Source organism: Mustela lutreola, chromosome 3 (assembly GCF_030435805.1).
Source record: "Mustela lutreola isolate mMusLut2 chromosome 3, mMusLut2.pri, whole genome shotgun sequence".
Lineage (NCBI taxonomy): Eukaryota > Metazoa > Chordata > Mammalia > Carnivora > Mustelidae > Mustela > Mustela lutreola.
The window spans coordinates 178,174,303-178,189,840 of record NC_081292.1 but is presented as its reverse complement, the minus strand read 5'-3'; the positions used below and the strand labels follow the sequence as shown (position 1 = coordinate 178,189,840).

Sequence of the window (15,538 nt, the reverse complement as noted above, 5' to 3'; positions counted from 1 at the left end):
ATAGTCTGTAGGTATACCACATAATTATGCCAAAGAATTTATGTAAAAAAGTCCAAACTTCACAATTTACATTCTCTGTTGGGCGAACTTATCAGATTCAATATCCTTGGGAAATCTTTCTTTCTACAGCTCTCTAATCTATTTCTCTCTCAACAGATTTCTCTCTTCATTATTCTACTGATTACTGCCTATCTTGAAAAATTATTAATAAACTTAATAAAACAGAACCCATCACACAAGTTAATAATATTTTTGGTGGTTATAGAGAAAACTGATGAAATCATATTCAAAAGCAAACAGTAACTAGTTTCTCACAGAAACTTAACGTACATGAAAAGAAAAGTGTTCTGCAAAACTGCCTTCAGGGAACAATTATGCATAAATTTAAGCCTGTGCTCATACACTTCAGCGAGAGGCCTTACAGCAGATAAACATGGGGCTTTGCTATAAACACCATGAAGCAGTTACCAGAACCCGGTCTGTCCTTAGCAACACAGAATACTTGTGAGCCTGGGGATCATGAGATCATTAGTCATGAACACAAGTGGTTTCCTCAGGGGCTGTGCTTTCCTGCCCAAATACATTCTAACGTGCTGTTCTCCTCTCTCCCCTTTGCTCAAAAAGATCCCTGATCTGACACACTCGATTTCACCCAAACAGATCAGCTAGGAAGCACAGGGTACATTCAACTTGTTATACTAAAAACACTGTTTTCAAAAACAAGTTCATCATTAACTTTTTGAACAAATCCCCAATTCTTCGATCTAAACCAAACAGTGGCAAAACTTCTAATTTGTTACCCAATACAGCCAAATGAGTTTTAAAACCCTTCCACAGAACCTGGCCAACTGCGCTAGAAAAAGAGTAAAATTCCACCCATTCTTTCCCCTCAGTCCCTAACTGAGCAGAGGCAGAACCAGCCCAGACATTTCTCCTAACTGTATTGCTCTATCAGGTCTTGTTCGGTATCCCAGAAACCGAACCCCACGTCAAAAAAATCTTCTAAAGTTCTCACCACTTACAAGAAATTTTCAAAGACCTTCTGAAAATAACTTAAAAAGGCAAACAAAAAGAAAGTATTACCCCCATGAGCAATCTGGAAAGGATTTTGATGACATGAAACCCAGCTCAACACCCTATCTTCACTTCGCTTTCAGTCTTTCAGATCCAAATCCCACATCTGGCCAATCAAACTGAAACTGACAGGTCAGAAGAATGGATCATTCACCAAGCTGCAGGGCTGAGAACTGAGTCTGGATGCCCAAATTAGGAGAAAAACCTGTGGGTGATCACAAAGCCTACCTTCATGACCTTTGAGGGTCGTAATGACTGAACAGGAGCTCTGTTCCAGCTTCAGAAGTGTGATCTGTCCGGAATAATCACCAACAAAAGCATACTGAGTATCAAAATCATATCTGTAGAGAAGCAGTCAAGGATATGCAACATAATCCATCTAGAAGTCATCAAACAGAAAAACGTGCATTTTAAAGACCTAAGCATAAAACTATGAGACAGGAAGTACCCAAATGAAATTCAGGCATTATGTACATATTTAAGAAAACAAGCTTTCAAGCTGGTAAATTTTCTTGGGAAAATTAACATTCGTTCATTTAACAAGAATTCATGGAGTACCTACAACTATTGTAATCAATGCCCTAGGAATTAGGAGTAAAAAAGGTTAAGGAGTGACAGAGAAGTGAGACATGAAAACAAGTAATTATAATCGAATTATAACAGAGTTTAAAAAAGTAGGATAACAGCGAAAACAGCAAAAAAGAATTGGAACAAAATTGCTTTTTGTGAACGATCTCTGGAGATAATATAAAACTGATAGCAAATATGACATGCGCACCCATCTTTCTTTGGCCTAGATGATGCAGCTTTAAATGAAAAGCATGGTTTATTTTAAATTGCTGTGGAGAGTTTAATCATCCAAAAGACAGCTATTTGGGGCAGTGGTAAATTTAAATTTGAAAAATATACTAACTATTGATAACAACTCATTACTTTCTAAGTCACTTAATGGGCATAGATAGACCTTTATGGCCAGTGGCAGTGTAAACACATCAGGATAACCACTGCTTTGATTCCAAGACACAGGTCAAAAGGAACAACACAGGCTGGGCCATGACTCTGTGATTCTGTGCCATTTTCTATCAGTCCATATGAAAAGCCCAGCACATAACAGAAACACTTAATTAGCAAATTAAATATCTGAGTATTTTTCCCTTATTTGATTCTGATTCTGATTTCCCTTATTTGATTCTGTTTTAATGCTTACTTTAAATATCTCATGCTGTGCATTGATTTGTAGCAAACATTTTTTTATAGAGGTTTGCAATGGAAAAAAAAAAAGAATTTACTATGCCAGACATCCAGCTCTAAAAGAAACTAATGTGGGGCATCCACCTGTTGACAGCCTTGATCTTGCTGTCACTAAGATACATAGCTACCATGAGAAGTCCCTAGCAAGGGCAAATTCTACATGAAACAAATTCCATACAGTGGTAGAAAACTGTGAAAGCAGCAATTTATTAACATTCTGGGGGATCGTGAGGCACTTCTGAGAATATGGAAAGGATTATGAACCCTCTCCACACATTCACACAAACTATGAAACTCCTATAAGCCCATTTATGAACTCTAGGGTCATAAATCCTTACTATATTCTCTTTCAGGACCTGCCAATAAGCAAATAAAAGATCGGTTCCTTTCTATCTTTATTCAACAAAAAAGTCTTTTCTTTTACCTTGAAATGCAAAGGAATAGGGGGTGGGGGTTTGCATTAATGAGATTTAGGTTTCCAAGAATTTGTATTAAGAATGGATAGTTGACAGGGTAGCAAAAAAAAACAAACAAAAACAAAACAAAACAAAAAACAAAAAGAATGGATAGTACCTCCCAATAAGAACAGTAATTCACCTAATTCTTATTTTTAATACACCAATTTTATACCAAAGCAAAGCGGATACAGGAAGTCTTGCATTTCAAGTGAAATACACAGGAGTCACTCGGTCTTTGAATCTCAACGGACAGGTTATGAGCATACTCAAAGCCAACTACTGAGCCGAGGAGGTGCTGGGCAGGAGGAGGTCCAGCCCTTGGAAGGATACTGTAAGCACGACGCCCAGGAGGTGAAGAAATGCCTCCCCAGCATGTTGCCACTGCGGGTGCACATCCAGCTGACACACTTGTCGTGGCCGGTGCTGATGACCCACTCGGCGGCCAGGCTGAAGATGATCGCAGACACCCGGTTCTGATGAGCTGCAGGGACAGAAAGGGAAGTCGGCACCCTTCGTGAAGGAACAGGACCTTCTGGATCAGAACCGAGCCCCACCTTCTCCAGCTGTTCAGCCGGGAGATTCAGTCTGAACAGAGGTACCAGGGAAACACCTGTGCGCTGAGAGCAGCGTTCAGCTAACTGCCCTAACCCACCTCACCAACAGGCTTTTCATGGCCCAGCCACCCTGTCTCCCCACCTGATGGACAATTGTGAGCTGCAGGTTACTAAAGACTGATGCTCAAGGGGGATTCCAATAACGCATCAAAGAGCACACCTTTTTTCCCCTTTTTCTGTACTTGAGAACATTTTTACTTTGCTAGTACTATCAATAAGGTCCATATGGAAGGAGGTAGTATTTTCTTAAAGGAGCAATGTGTTTCTATAGCCTATCACTTCGGTACTTTGACCTTTTAGAAAACACTGGCATTGTAAGGGTGCCTGGGTGGCTCAGTTGGTTAAGCGACTGACTCTTGGTCTTGGCTCAGGTTGTGATCTCAGGGTAGTGAGATGGAGCCCAGGTTGGGGAAGTGAGAGGTCTGCTTCTCTCCCTCGGCACGCCCCACCCCATGGCCCCAAACCCTGCTCAGGCACTGCTCTGAAATAAATAAATCTTAAAAAAAGAAAAGAAAAAGAAAATACCAGAACTGTAAACAAGAGAACTTAAATTTTCTGAAGTTAAAAAAAATATAGTGTAAGCATTTTGTTTCTGGAATAATTTCTGCTTGTGTAACTTTTTATTATTTATAAAAACAAAGTACTTATAGAGTACTGTATTCCAAAATAATAGCTGAGAATGAGGAAAGTATTCTATTACTCCTGAAATGTTACATTTCCAGCTGACTGTAAGCCACACTGGGACAGTGACCTGTCAGTCTACTTCATCTAGTGTAGGACCTGGCATGCAGCAAGTGTTTAATAAATGCCCAGTCTGATGAATGAAGTCAGAGGCTAAACAGAGAAACTTCTGACCTTGCTCTCAGCTGTACAGGTTGTTTTGGAAGAACCGAGTGACACTTTATTATAAATTAATTAGGAAATACTACAACTCTGTGAGTACAGGGGTAAAATCATGAACAGACATTCATCAAACCTAACAAATGATCGCCATTAAGTAAAGCTTAAATAATTTATAAATTAAGAACTATTTTGATCATTAAACAGGCAAAAAACATTTGTAAGAGCAAAGATGCACAGGCTGGATGAGCTAATACTCTCAACCACCACTCATGGGCCTGTAAAAGCTTACGCTAATGCAGGGAGAAGATTGCAAAATAAATCTGGAGCATTAAAACACTTTTTAATGTTCAACCCAGTTACTCCATTTTTAGGAATTTGTCTTAAATAGAAGCAACCAGGGTTACAGGATTAGAGTCAGAGTCAAGGACACGCACACACTATGTATGTATATATGAAATATACACTCACACATATATACACACACACAGACACACACACATTTCATATATATTAGTGTGTGTTATCAAAAAACGGAAGCAGTACATAAGCTCAAAAATAGAAGAATGGTTAAATTAAATCTGATAATGCACCCAATGGACTAGCAAATGCAAATTTAAACACTGATAAGCAGGTAAAGGATGGTAAATAACCCTGAAGAGTTGACAGCATCCTCTATAATTGGGGGAAACACATCTACAAAGTTAATGTGAAAACCTAATTCTGATCACAAGAGACAGAGCTCTCGTTTTGTGTCTATCTATACGCATGTGTATGCAAGTATGTGTTTGTATTATAATTACCTGGGTAGGTCTTGATAAAGTTCATTTTATTAAAATCCTCAGAAACATGAAATTCCTAAAAGTAAACATATGCAGTAAGAACACAGTTATGGTTTTAAAAACAGGAACTTAACTTTCAAAACAAAGTAAAATCCAAGACTAGCTATCACCAGAGTAGGGACTCAAGATTAGCTGTAACAGAGTAACAGGGAATTGCTTCCTTCTTCAGACTCGTCCTCAGGCCACGATCTCTGTTGGGGGCCAGATGGAAGAAAGGTGTTGCCCATCAGCATGGCGTTTTTGTTCAGTTCTTCCTGCACAAGTGCAAGCTTTGTGGACCCTCTCCCTCTACTGCAAAGGAGGCATCTTGCTAATTCTGCTCCCTTGGCTACACTGAGTATTCCCAGGATGACACACATGAAGCAAGACTGCAAAGGTCCATTAAGAGAATTCTCAGCTGCAGTGAAAATAAGGCATTGGGAACCTCAGCAACGTAAGGGGGAAATTATACACATGCCATAGAGAACACACACAAAAAAGGGAAATTCAGAGACTATGAGTAGCTTGCTTCTTTTAATATTCTTGTATTTTTCAAATACAAGTATTTGGAAATAAAGTATGTAATACTTTATAAGTAGGAAAAAATAAAAGTATATGCTTTTTAATGAAAAAATCAGCTTCAAGATAAAACCAAGAAGACAAAACTCTAAAGAAAAAACACTAAGAATTCTATTGATCAATGTTAACTGAAAAGTTCTTAAGACGCTAAGGAACATGGGCATTAAGAACTGTTATACACACACACACACACACACACACACACACACAGGAATACTGATTCCTTGCTCTCCATCTTGATATTGCGAAGTACAAAAATATGTAAGTATATGTAAGTATGTGTATATGTATGCATTAATATATACAGTATATTGTGTGTGTACATTTACACAGATATATACATACATACACACTGGGGACAGTATAAATGTATTATTATATAGATCATTGTACATTCGTACATATACTGATCTGTATTGGGTGGAAAATCGATAGATCAATTGTTAACAAATGACACACTGGGTTCGCACTGCCCCTTTGCACTGAACAGCTGTGAGTTTTTATACGCTGTTCTACAATCACAGAGTCTACCCTTGAACTGGGAGCCACAAAAAACATCCCTAGAGAGACAAAGTGCAACCATTGGAGAAACTATTTGTGCTTTATGGTTTCTGGTTATAACCGTGTCTGCACACCACCATGATATACCTATAAAATTTCCAGAAGGAGGAATATGCGAACACTGACATCTACTCCTACTACGGTATTCAGAACAGTCCCCAGCTGATGGCAAAGACCTGGGAGAGCCCAACCCTGCCGCCCTCGCCATCTGCCTACTGCTGAGTGAACTGCTTGGGCAGAGAGGCCATCCTTTCCACCGGCTTTTTCCTTCCTGGCCCTTTAACACACACTCAAGGTTTCTTAGCCTTTAACTCTAAAACCAAAACAAGTAGACACAACAAAACACTTTTAGCAGTTCTACGACTTTCCTCAGATCCTTCTCTAAAAATCAGCCCACACTGATGACCCACCATGGCACACGGCATACGGCACGGAAAGGGCTTCCCTTGCTCAGCACCAGCTGCTAACTGCTGCTTCCCAAGGTCATTCTCCAGGCCTGACCTCATCCTCTCCCCACTGCACCTGGCCCTGTGACTCACCCCTGCATGAAACTCACTGTCTCTCCGGCCTCCACGGTCACAGTGTCTTGGCTGGCTCTCCTCCCACTTTGCCCCTTCTGCCTCCGTCTCCCTCATGGGCTCCCAGTCTCTGAATCTCCCTTAAATACTGGTATTCCCAGGGAATATGACCTTGGCTCTCTGCTCTTCTCAGTCTACCTGCTCTCCCTAGTTGAGGCCGGTCACAGCTGTAGTTCCCACTAACCCCTATGTCAGAGAACTCCCAACCCTACACTCCCACGAAACCCTGAGGTTTACGTCCACGTACCCAACTATAGTACTCACCTCATCACTTTTCCCTCTACATCACATCTTTCCTGTCTTAGAGCGTAGCTGACTACTCACCCCCATCATCCTGGCTAAAAATCTGGAAGCCGCCTTCACCCCATTCTCTATAAAACACCCACATCCAACGAGACATCAAGTCTGCCACCCAGATAGCTGTCAAAGCCAACACCTCTTCTCCAGCGCTACCCCAGCATTTCAGTGTCACACTGGGGTCCTGAAACAGACTCTTAACTGGGACGCCTCAGTTTCAGCCTTGTCCCCTCAAACTCCACACAGTGGCACAGTAAGCTCAAAAACCCAGAAACCGACCATTCTATCCTCCCCTGCTTAATGCTCCTCAATGTCTCCCCCTCGTGCAGTGACTCCCTACTGCACCTGACCCTAAGGCTCACTTCTGAGAGAGGTCATGACCGCCAGCGGGCATGACCACCAGCCAGGCCCTGGCAGTCAGTTGTCCGAGGCTCCTCATCGCTTCCCCGTCTTTGGTATGTATGTCCCACTGCCTTCCCCATTCCAAAGGCTGTCCCAAGCGCAGAGACTGGATAGCGATGTGGTGTTAGGGCGATCAGGATGATATACAAGACTGAACCCAGCTCAGGCCTCTACATAAACTTTGAAGACCCTGGTGAGTGGGGACAGAGATTTACTCGTCTTGCATCCACTCAAGACAAGCCTTGTACGTAAGCAACCCTGCTCATTAAAACTGCCACCCAGCAATGTGGAGTGACCTGCCTCTTTTTTCGGTCTCATCCGATTAGACCTACAAAAATATCTATCAATCTATAATAAACTGAATTTTTAACTATCTGGTCCTTCGCCAGGGTTAGCTTGAGAAGCACTGCCTTAAAGAGTTATAGGAATTGTCAGCTGGATAACTAGTCACTGACCTTGTTCTCGTCCCGCTCCGTTGTTGCTTATACTTACACACACACACACACACACACACAAACACACCAGCACCCACAGGCTCTCCACTGTGCCTGCCCTGCTTCCCTGTAGTTCAAGGACAGGGCTGCTGCAGACCATATATTCAGTGTATGAAGGCTGAGTACCAAGCATTCTGAACTCCATGACTTGTGTAAAAAGAAGTACAAATGAAAATTAATCCATTTTTCAGCCTTGTATCTATACTGAATTAAACATTTTGTTATGCCAAACAATCAGGCATTCACTGTTCTTTATTAAAACTGTCCACAGGCATGAACACAGGGGGGTCAGTAGAACGAGAGTGCTCTGCAAGCGACCTACCATTACGGCTCCGTTGTCCTGACCCACAAACACCCGTCTGCTGTCGTGGTGGTAAGCCAGAGCAGAACAAGGAGCTGCCGGAAAGACAAAGACCGTGTTACAAGCAAAGCTAGGCATTCTGAGTCATTGTTTAAAATACATTACTATATAATTTACATTTAAAACAAGAGGGTAAGACTGTTTTAGAGAAAATAATGATGTAAATGGAATATGTTATTCAAGTTCTTTCTGTTGTTTTAGCTTAAAATACCAATTCAAAAAATCTTCTACATTATTTTTCTGACTTTGAGGGCAGCAAGCCAGCATGAAGCTTCATCTGGTTGAAACTCCTACCTGGAGGCTGCAAGAGTGTGGGGGCCAGTGCTCAGAGTGAGGAACCTGTTACCCAAACTCAGCAGGCCAACCTGGCCCCATGCCCTCTTCCCCATAACAGAGGGGTTACAGAGGAGGCTGGATCTGTGGAAAAGGGCTTCCCAGCACCAGAATTCCTATCCCACTGTACATGGGAGCAAGCGGGGCAAGCCACTTTGGGATTATGTGCTCTCTTGAAGGGTCAAGAAAGGCTCCCCTTCCCGTGACATACACAACCTCAGTGTGTAGGAAGTGAGGTGTACATGGGAGGTATACATGTGAGTACACACATGTTCTTTGTCCGCAGCAGTGTTAAGTGCCTGGGACAGTACCTGCTTCTTCCCACGTCCATATCCCCCTCCAGGTTCTACCTGTCTTTCTTCCAGAAAGCTTGGGCCAGAGAATGAGTTTCAGAAAGGGGAAACTCTACAACATCTCCTTCTGCTCAAAATCAGACTGAAGTGATTTGGAAAATGGAACATGTGGAAAAAGAAATATCTGGGTTCATTTCAGCCTAAAGAAGTTTAACTGACCCCAGGAGAACCGCGAGGGAATACATACCATGAAACAAACCTGAGTTTACTTTAAGGTAACACTTCTTATAAAAAAGTACAAGAAAAAAAGGCTTATAAGTGACATGACCACTTGAAAACAGGTTCAAGTTTTCTCTCTACAAAGGGCTGACATTTTCTACTGAAGGACGAACGTAAACTACAATGCTCCACTGCACCTGGAGGCAAAAACACGGTGAGCTGCACGATCAGATCACGGGAAGAGACTTTTTTCAGGTGCATTCAGAGAATTACCCCACTGGGAGGGAGGAGCTGCAGCTGTCTGCACACGAAGCAATTACACGTGACTGAAGCATGTACCCCTCACCCACCACACCGAAGCGGGAGCCTATAAAGAATCCGTGTCTGGGTGGCTCAGGAGGTTAAGTGTCCAACTCTTGATTTCAGCTCAGGTCATGATCTCGGGTCATGAGATAAAGCCCCGTGGGGGACTCCACACTGGGTGTGGAGCCTGCTTAAAATTCTTTCTCTCCCTCTCCCTTTCTCTTTCTCTCTAAAAAAGAATGATCAAGTTTAAGAATTATAACCACAAAGGTGTAAGTATCTTTGTCATATAAAGTATTCTTTATTTTTATTTTTTAAAAAGATTTTATTTATTTATTTGACAGAGCTCACAAGTAGGCAGAGAGAAAGGTGGGGGGAAGCAGGCTCCCCACTGAGCAGAGAACCCGATGTGGGACTCCATCCCAGGACCCTGGGATCATGACCTGAGCCAAAGTCAGAGGCTTTAGCACACTAAGCCACCCAGGTGCCCCTAAAGTACTCTTTAATAACTATCATGAAAATATCTTTTGGGGGGGGCCTGGCTGGCTCAGTTGGTGAAGCGTCTGCCTTCGGCTCAAGTCATGATCCCAGGTTCCTGGGATTGAGCCCCGCATCGGGCTCCCTGCTCATGGGGGAGCTGCTTCTCCCTCTGCCTCCACCTCTTTCTCTCTCTGTTTCTCATGAATAAATAAATAAATTCTTTTAGAAAATAATAATAATAAAATTATCTTTGGCAAATAAACATGCATTGGTGATTTCTGATTCATTGTCACCATTTTGCTTACTTTTAGGTTGGTACAAAATCTTAATGCTTTAGTTTTAAGCTTCTCTTCAATTCTTTTTATGTCCAACCCTATAACAAACTATACATAAATATGTAACATCCTCTTGTGTAAAATTTACAATGTGCTGAGTAGTTTTATGAGGCTAGAGAATTCTCACAGTGTGGGGGGAAGAAAAAGCTTCCCTAATTTATTTGCTGTGTATCCAAAGATGTCCTGGCATTTTTCCCTAGAAGGGAAACTTCTAATGAGATAAGTGGTATTCATTAAAAAAAAAATTAGATATTCATAGTTGTATAAACACACAGAACACACATCATCTTTCAAATCAGTGACCTTTTAAAAAAGCATCATTGCAATCCAAAATCATAAGCTTAAAACTCGAGTTTCATAAATAAAGGTTATTTCTGTTTTTTTGGAATACAGCCAGGCTCCTTCGTTTATGTACTGTTTAAGGTTGCTTTCTCGCTATGATGGCAGAGTTGAGTGGTTGCCAAAGAGGCTGTTTGGCCCACAACGTCTAGATATTTACAGGTCGACCCTTTTCTGGCAGGCAGCACAGTTCTGGAGTCTGATGGGCATGGATAAAATTCCCACCACAAGCAACTGACTCAACCTCTGGCATCAGTTTCCTCACTCACCAAATGGTGTAAAAATCATCTACCTTGCAGAGCTGTGTGATTTCATAAAAATGGTATTATAAAAAATAGGCAGGAGTCATACAGTAGATCACAGAAACTAGGGGTTACCATTTTTCTTCAGCTAAAGCATATTCTGAAATTTATTTTTGTTACAAGAAGTAAAGTTATGAAAAAACTCAATCACACAGAGCAGTATACTAAGGACTGGCTTAATGGTCATTCTATTAGATCACAAGAAAAAGTTTAAATTGGTAGACTGTCATTAAAATGTCCTCAACTGGATAATCTGCAGATAGTTTTTAGAACAGGTCACTTCGCATATTTTGAACTCATCTTCAATTAGAAGTCCCTGTAAAACAATCGTTCCTCATCATTCATTCACCCTGCTCTCTGCTGGAGGCGTTCGTACAGTCCCAGCAGTGATGCAGTTCCAGATGGAGGGAAGCATCTGGAAGCCATAAGCTGAATATGTTCAGGTGCAAACATATGGAAGTCGGCCACTCACAGAGACGCTATGCCTGTTCTTTCCAGTTGTTGCTGGTCCTTCCAGACACAGCATTCGGGGAGCTGCCTTGGCTGGCGGGGGCGGGGAAGCATTTAAACCAAGTTAGCAAGGGACGGCAACTGAGATAGCCAAAGCCGTGAGCCCAAGACCTAAAAGCCATGGAAGAGTGCACACTTCTGCTAAATTCGGAGACAGCAAGTACAAAGCTGTACGAACTCTCTGGGATAAATATAAACCGAGGAGGAAGTGAACTGAACATAGGACAAAATCCATCTCTGTCTCTATTCCAGAAAGCCTGAACTCCAAGGTCGAGGACGCAAGGACATGAAGCTATGCCCAAAATGCGAAGTGCGGAGAAATGGAGGAAAAGGAGGAATACGAGCAGCAGTGTTAACAAGACTGTTCACAAAGATGACAGAACATTCCCCAGCACTGGCAGCACTTCCTTTCCAGCTGTGAGACGCTTCCCTAGGCCGCTGAACGGAAGGGCTTATCAGTCTGAGAGGTGCTCTGCCCTGGTCCGAAACAATCAAACTCTGATTTGAAAATCTGTCCAACGGGCTCTATGAGTGCACATACTGAGACGTAGGGTCATCGTCATTGAGAGTTAGCAAGGTCACGCAGCCGCAGTCCACGTGGACGTGGGCAGCAAGTGCTACTGCTTGGCACAGTAAGTTGTGACTGGGTTTTCAGGGGGTCTTCTCAGAGGGGCCATACTATAGAATTCTGGATCTTCCTTTGCAACAGTTATCGTTACAGCAGCAGCCCACAAAGTCTTCACATTCGTGGCGGAATTACCAAGACAGAGGTGCGCAGCCTGCCCAAGTTGTCCCGGGAAGGCAGGAAAAATCAAACTCCTGATCGACTTCTGATTTTTTCTGAGTGCGAACACAGGAGCCGAACAGTGCGCGCCCCGGGACAGATACAGGAAGGAGAGCGTGCCGGCCGAGAAAGGAGGCGCTCCAAAGGACGACCCAGACGGATTCCTCGGAACTTGCTGAGGAACTGGCTGTTCTGTGTTTGTAACACACTCTACTGCCTCTGGAATGAACTCTTGAGAAAGCTGGGAACACTGTCCACAGTGTCTGCAAACAAACAGCAAGAGCTCTCTTCCTCGGAGGATCTGACCACAGCCTTCAGAAGAACAAGCATCAAGCAGGCCCCAAATCCTTTCTCTTCCTCAGGGGTCTTCCGAACACCAAAACCATTAACGGAGGAAAATTCCTCATTAAGGACCAACATCACACGGGGGAGTGAGGAGCGATGATGCCTTCCATGTGGCCATTTGGGATAGCAGGGCCCAACTCCAGAGTGGGCCCAGGGGCATCCAGGACTCTGCCCAGGGCTTTCTTTCCAAGAAAGGAGGAAGAGAAGGAGGGGCAGGGACGGATGGCAAGGCTGCTCATATCCGCAGGAAGGGCTGGAACTTCGGTGTGATTTTATGTCACTGCCTCTCAGGGCTCTTTTAAAATCGCAGTGCAAAAGCTTTATCTTCTGGATTTATTTTGTGAACCTACTGAACTACTGAGAAAATTCTCCATGCAGAATGGATTATACTTCAGACGCAATCTCTCAGTATGGAAGTTTGTGAAAAGGGTGAGCAGAAGGCGGGTTATGAGGGCATGGGAGTACACAGCTCTTTTTTAGTGCTAGGCTCGGCCACTTCCAAGCACACAGTCATTCTGAACACAGGCTGGCAAAACAAAAACAAAGGAAAACCTGGGGGCGGTGAGGCACGCCCCTCCCCGTGCCTCTCCTTGTTTTTTAGTTTTGCTCAAGTCAGCTTTAGGTAAGCCAGCAGACCTAACTTCCTTTGCAAAAGAAAAGGAGTCTTCCTGCAGCTTAGCACAGTCTGTTGGAGTATTAGGCAACTAAGAAACCCATTGTGAAATCTCGTAGCACTTTTTTTAAAAAAGATTTTATTCATTTATTTATTTTTGTTGGGGGGTGCAGGAGAGCAGAAGGGAATCTCAAGCAGACTCCCTGCTGAGCAGATCTCACAACCCTGATATAAAGACCTGAGCCGAAATCAAAAGTCAGATGCTTAACTGACAGCCACCCAGGCACCACTCTAGTAGCACTTTTTAATCAAGCACTTTGAACTCTGAATCACCAAAGGCATTAGACATACTTCCCGCGAGTGGAACAGTTCTGTTACTCACAGGCCATGGTGTGGTAAATGCTGGGCCAGTACTGACCACTGTCTCTTTTCAGCCATACTCGGATGGTTCTGTAGAGAAAAGAATGGAAGAGCAGTCTTTAGCAACTTCATCCCATTTGTGCTCCAGGGAAATATAATTATTTACTTTATTTTCAATCCTGTTTCCCAACTGACCTTATAACATCGATCAGTTGGACAAATTAGGGAAATACAGCAGCACCCGCAAGTACAGCACACAGTACCTTATATACAAACCATGCGTGCACGCACCTCACAGGCACACACACACGGACACACACACACCATATCTAGCTACACATCTATGCCCATATATGGCAAGTTACGTGGCAGCGATGAGTCAGAATTTCAAGTAATTTTAATAATATGGAAAATCTTATTATATAAAAATATATGATGAAAACTGCTGCTTTTCTTAGTAAAAAACAAACTATGCAAACTTGGTCGCCTGCCATCTGAGCCAAATGAGGGGAGCAGAAGACATAAACAGAAAGAGAACGCTTCTGGAGAACCGGGAGAGATGTGCAGAGCCCATACTGCTGCTGGTTCCCGATAATTCCTGGTCTTCCTGCCCCGGGGGAGGAAGTCATCCCACGCCAGGTCTCTGGGCCTTTCCTTTCATCAGAACCCGCATAGGGAGATGAGGAAATCCTGCACACAGGCAGGAAAATGACAAATGACCAAAATAGCCAAAGTTTAATATTCTGGCTTATCATGTCAGAAGAACAATAAGGAACACTAGGGCTCTTCCTACTCCACTCGCAGAAGCTCCTCAAAGCTCCAGGTCCCTTCCTCTTCCCAGTGCTGGGGATGCTCACTGCCTCTCCCCACACAGGCTGACTCTGCTTCTGTGCTGAGTCCCACCCATCCCAAGGCCCCTGACTGTTAGCTCCGTCACAGTCACGCTAGGATTTCTAACAGCAACGCAGATTCTCATACACAGTTGGCACTGATTAAATCTCCGCACCTTAAGTTAAAATACGTAAGTCTAAATGTTGACATGATCTGTCTTCATTTTGTTTGGCATTCAAGACAAGTGTGACTAGTCCATGAGGATAAAAATCAGAATGGTGTTGCTTCCAGGGGAGGAAGACAAAAGGGAATTGCAGCAACTTTCAGGGTAATGATAAGGGCTCTGGGGAGTTGGTTTCATGAGTACATGCATTTGTCAGGACTGACCCAACTACAGTTCAGATCTATACAGATTACTGTATATAATTAGATTGCAATAAAGACTAGATGTTGACCTTCATTCATCCAAATAAATAGGACCACCTAGCAGCAGAGTGGACAAATGACTACTTTGTATATGAACTGGATACAGGCCTCTGTGTAGGAGAAGCCATGTGTACCACACGCCAGCTGCCAGCCACTGCTGATTGGTCACAATGGAACCTTTACCAACTTTCTCCACATCCCACCCCTGATCACAACTGGCTAGACCAGAAATGGGGCGTCTGATCCTAGCTGGTCCAATCAGCTCCTCCCTGGGGAAACTGGGAACAGGGACAGAGAAAAATAGATCAGTATCTCTGATAGTTGAAACGACTGTTTCTCGTCACATACTGTTTTCTAATTTGGATGCAGAATGCTGCACATCAAAAAAAGGGAAAGAATGAAGTCAATCTATTAAAAGAAGCAGAAGCAATCTAAAGAGGGTCCAGGTAAAAGGCCCTCATGCCCTAGACTGAGCTATTTCCCTAGTCTGCTGTTCTTTGAGGCAGATACCGCAGCATCCTTACCAGAAACACTCTCAATAGCTTAAGTCAGCCTGAGTTACTTCTGTTGTTGGCAATCAAGCAGATATTAATACAGGACATCTACCTGATGACACCAAGAATACCAAACCCAGTTTCTTCAGTTGAGCACCATTAAACAAGCTCCTATGTGTTGAGGTTCACAAGGCAGGATAATCAGGCAGACTTTCTTTCAAGGTACCTATATTGTGACAAT

General features: G+C 43.0%; 1 protein-coding gene across 2 annotated transcripts in view; it reads right to left on the bottom strand.

Moving 5' to 3' along the window:
* Positions 1–15,538, bottom strand: part of WDFY1 (WD repeat and FYVE domain containing 1) — a 43,234-nt gene that overhangs the window by 14,440 nt on the left and 13,256 nt on the right. Inside the window, exons 2-6 of one of the 2 annotated variants that reach the window (XM_059167899.1) lie at positions 13,569–13,636; positions 8,292–8,365; positions 5,041–5,095; positions 3,114–3,264; positions 1,303–1,415 (exon numbers count right to left, since the gene is read on the bottom strand). In XM_059167899.1, coding sequence (XP_059023882.1) covers positions 1,303–1,415; positions 3,114–3,264; positions 5,041–5,095; positions 8,292–8,365; positions 13,569–13,636 — 461 coding nt within the window. The remainder of the gene's footprint in view (positions 1–1,302; positions 1,416–3,113; positions 3,265–5,040; positions 5,096–8,291; positions 8,366–13,568; positions 13,637–15,538) is intronic. The other variant, XM_059167900.1, reaches the window with a different exon arrangement.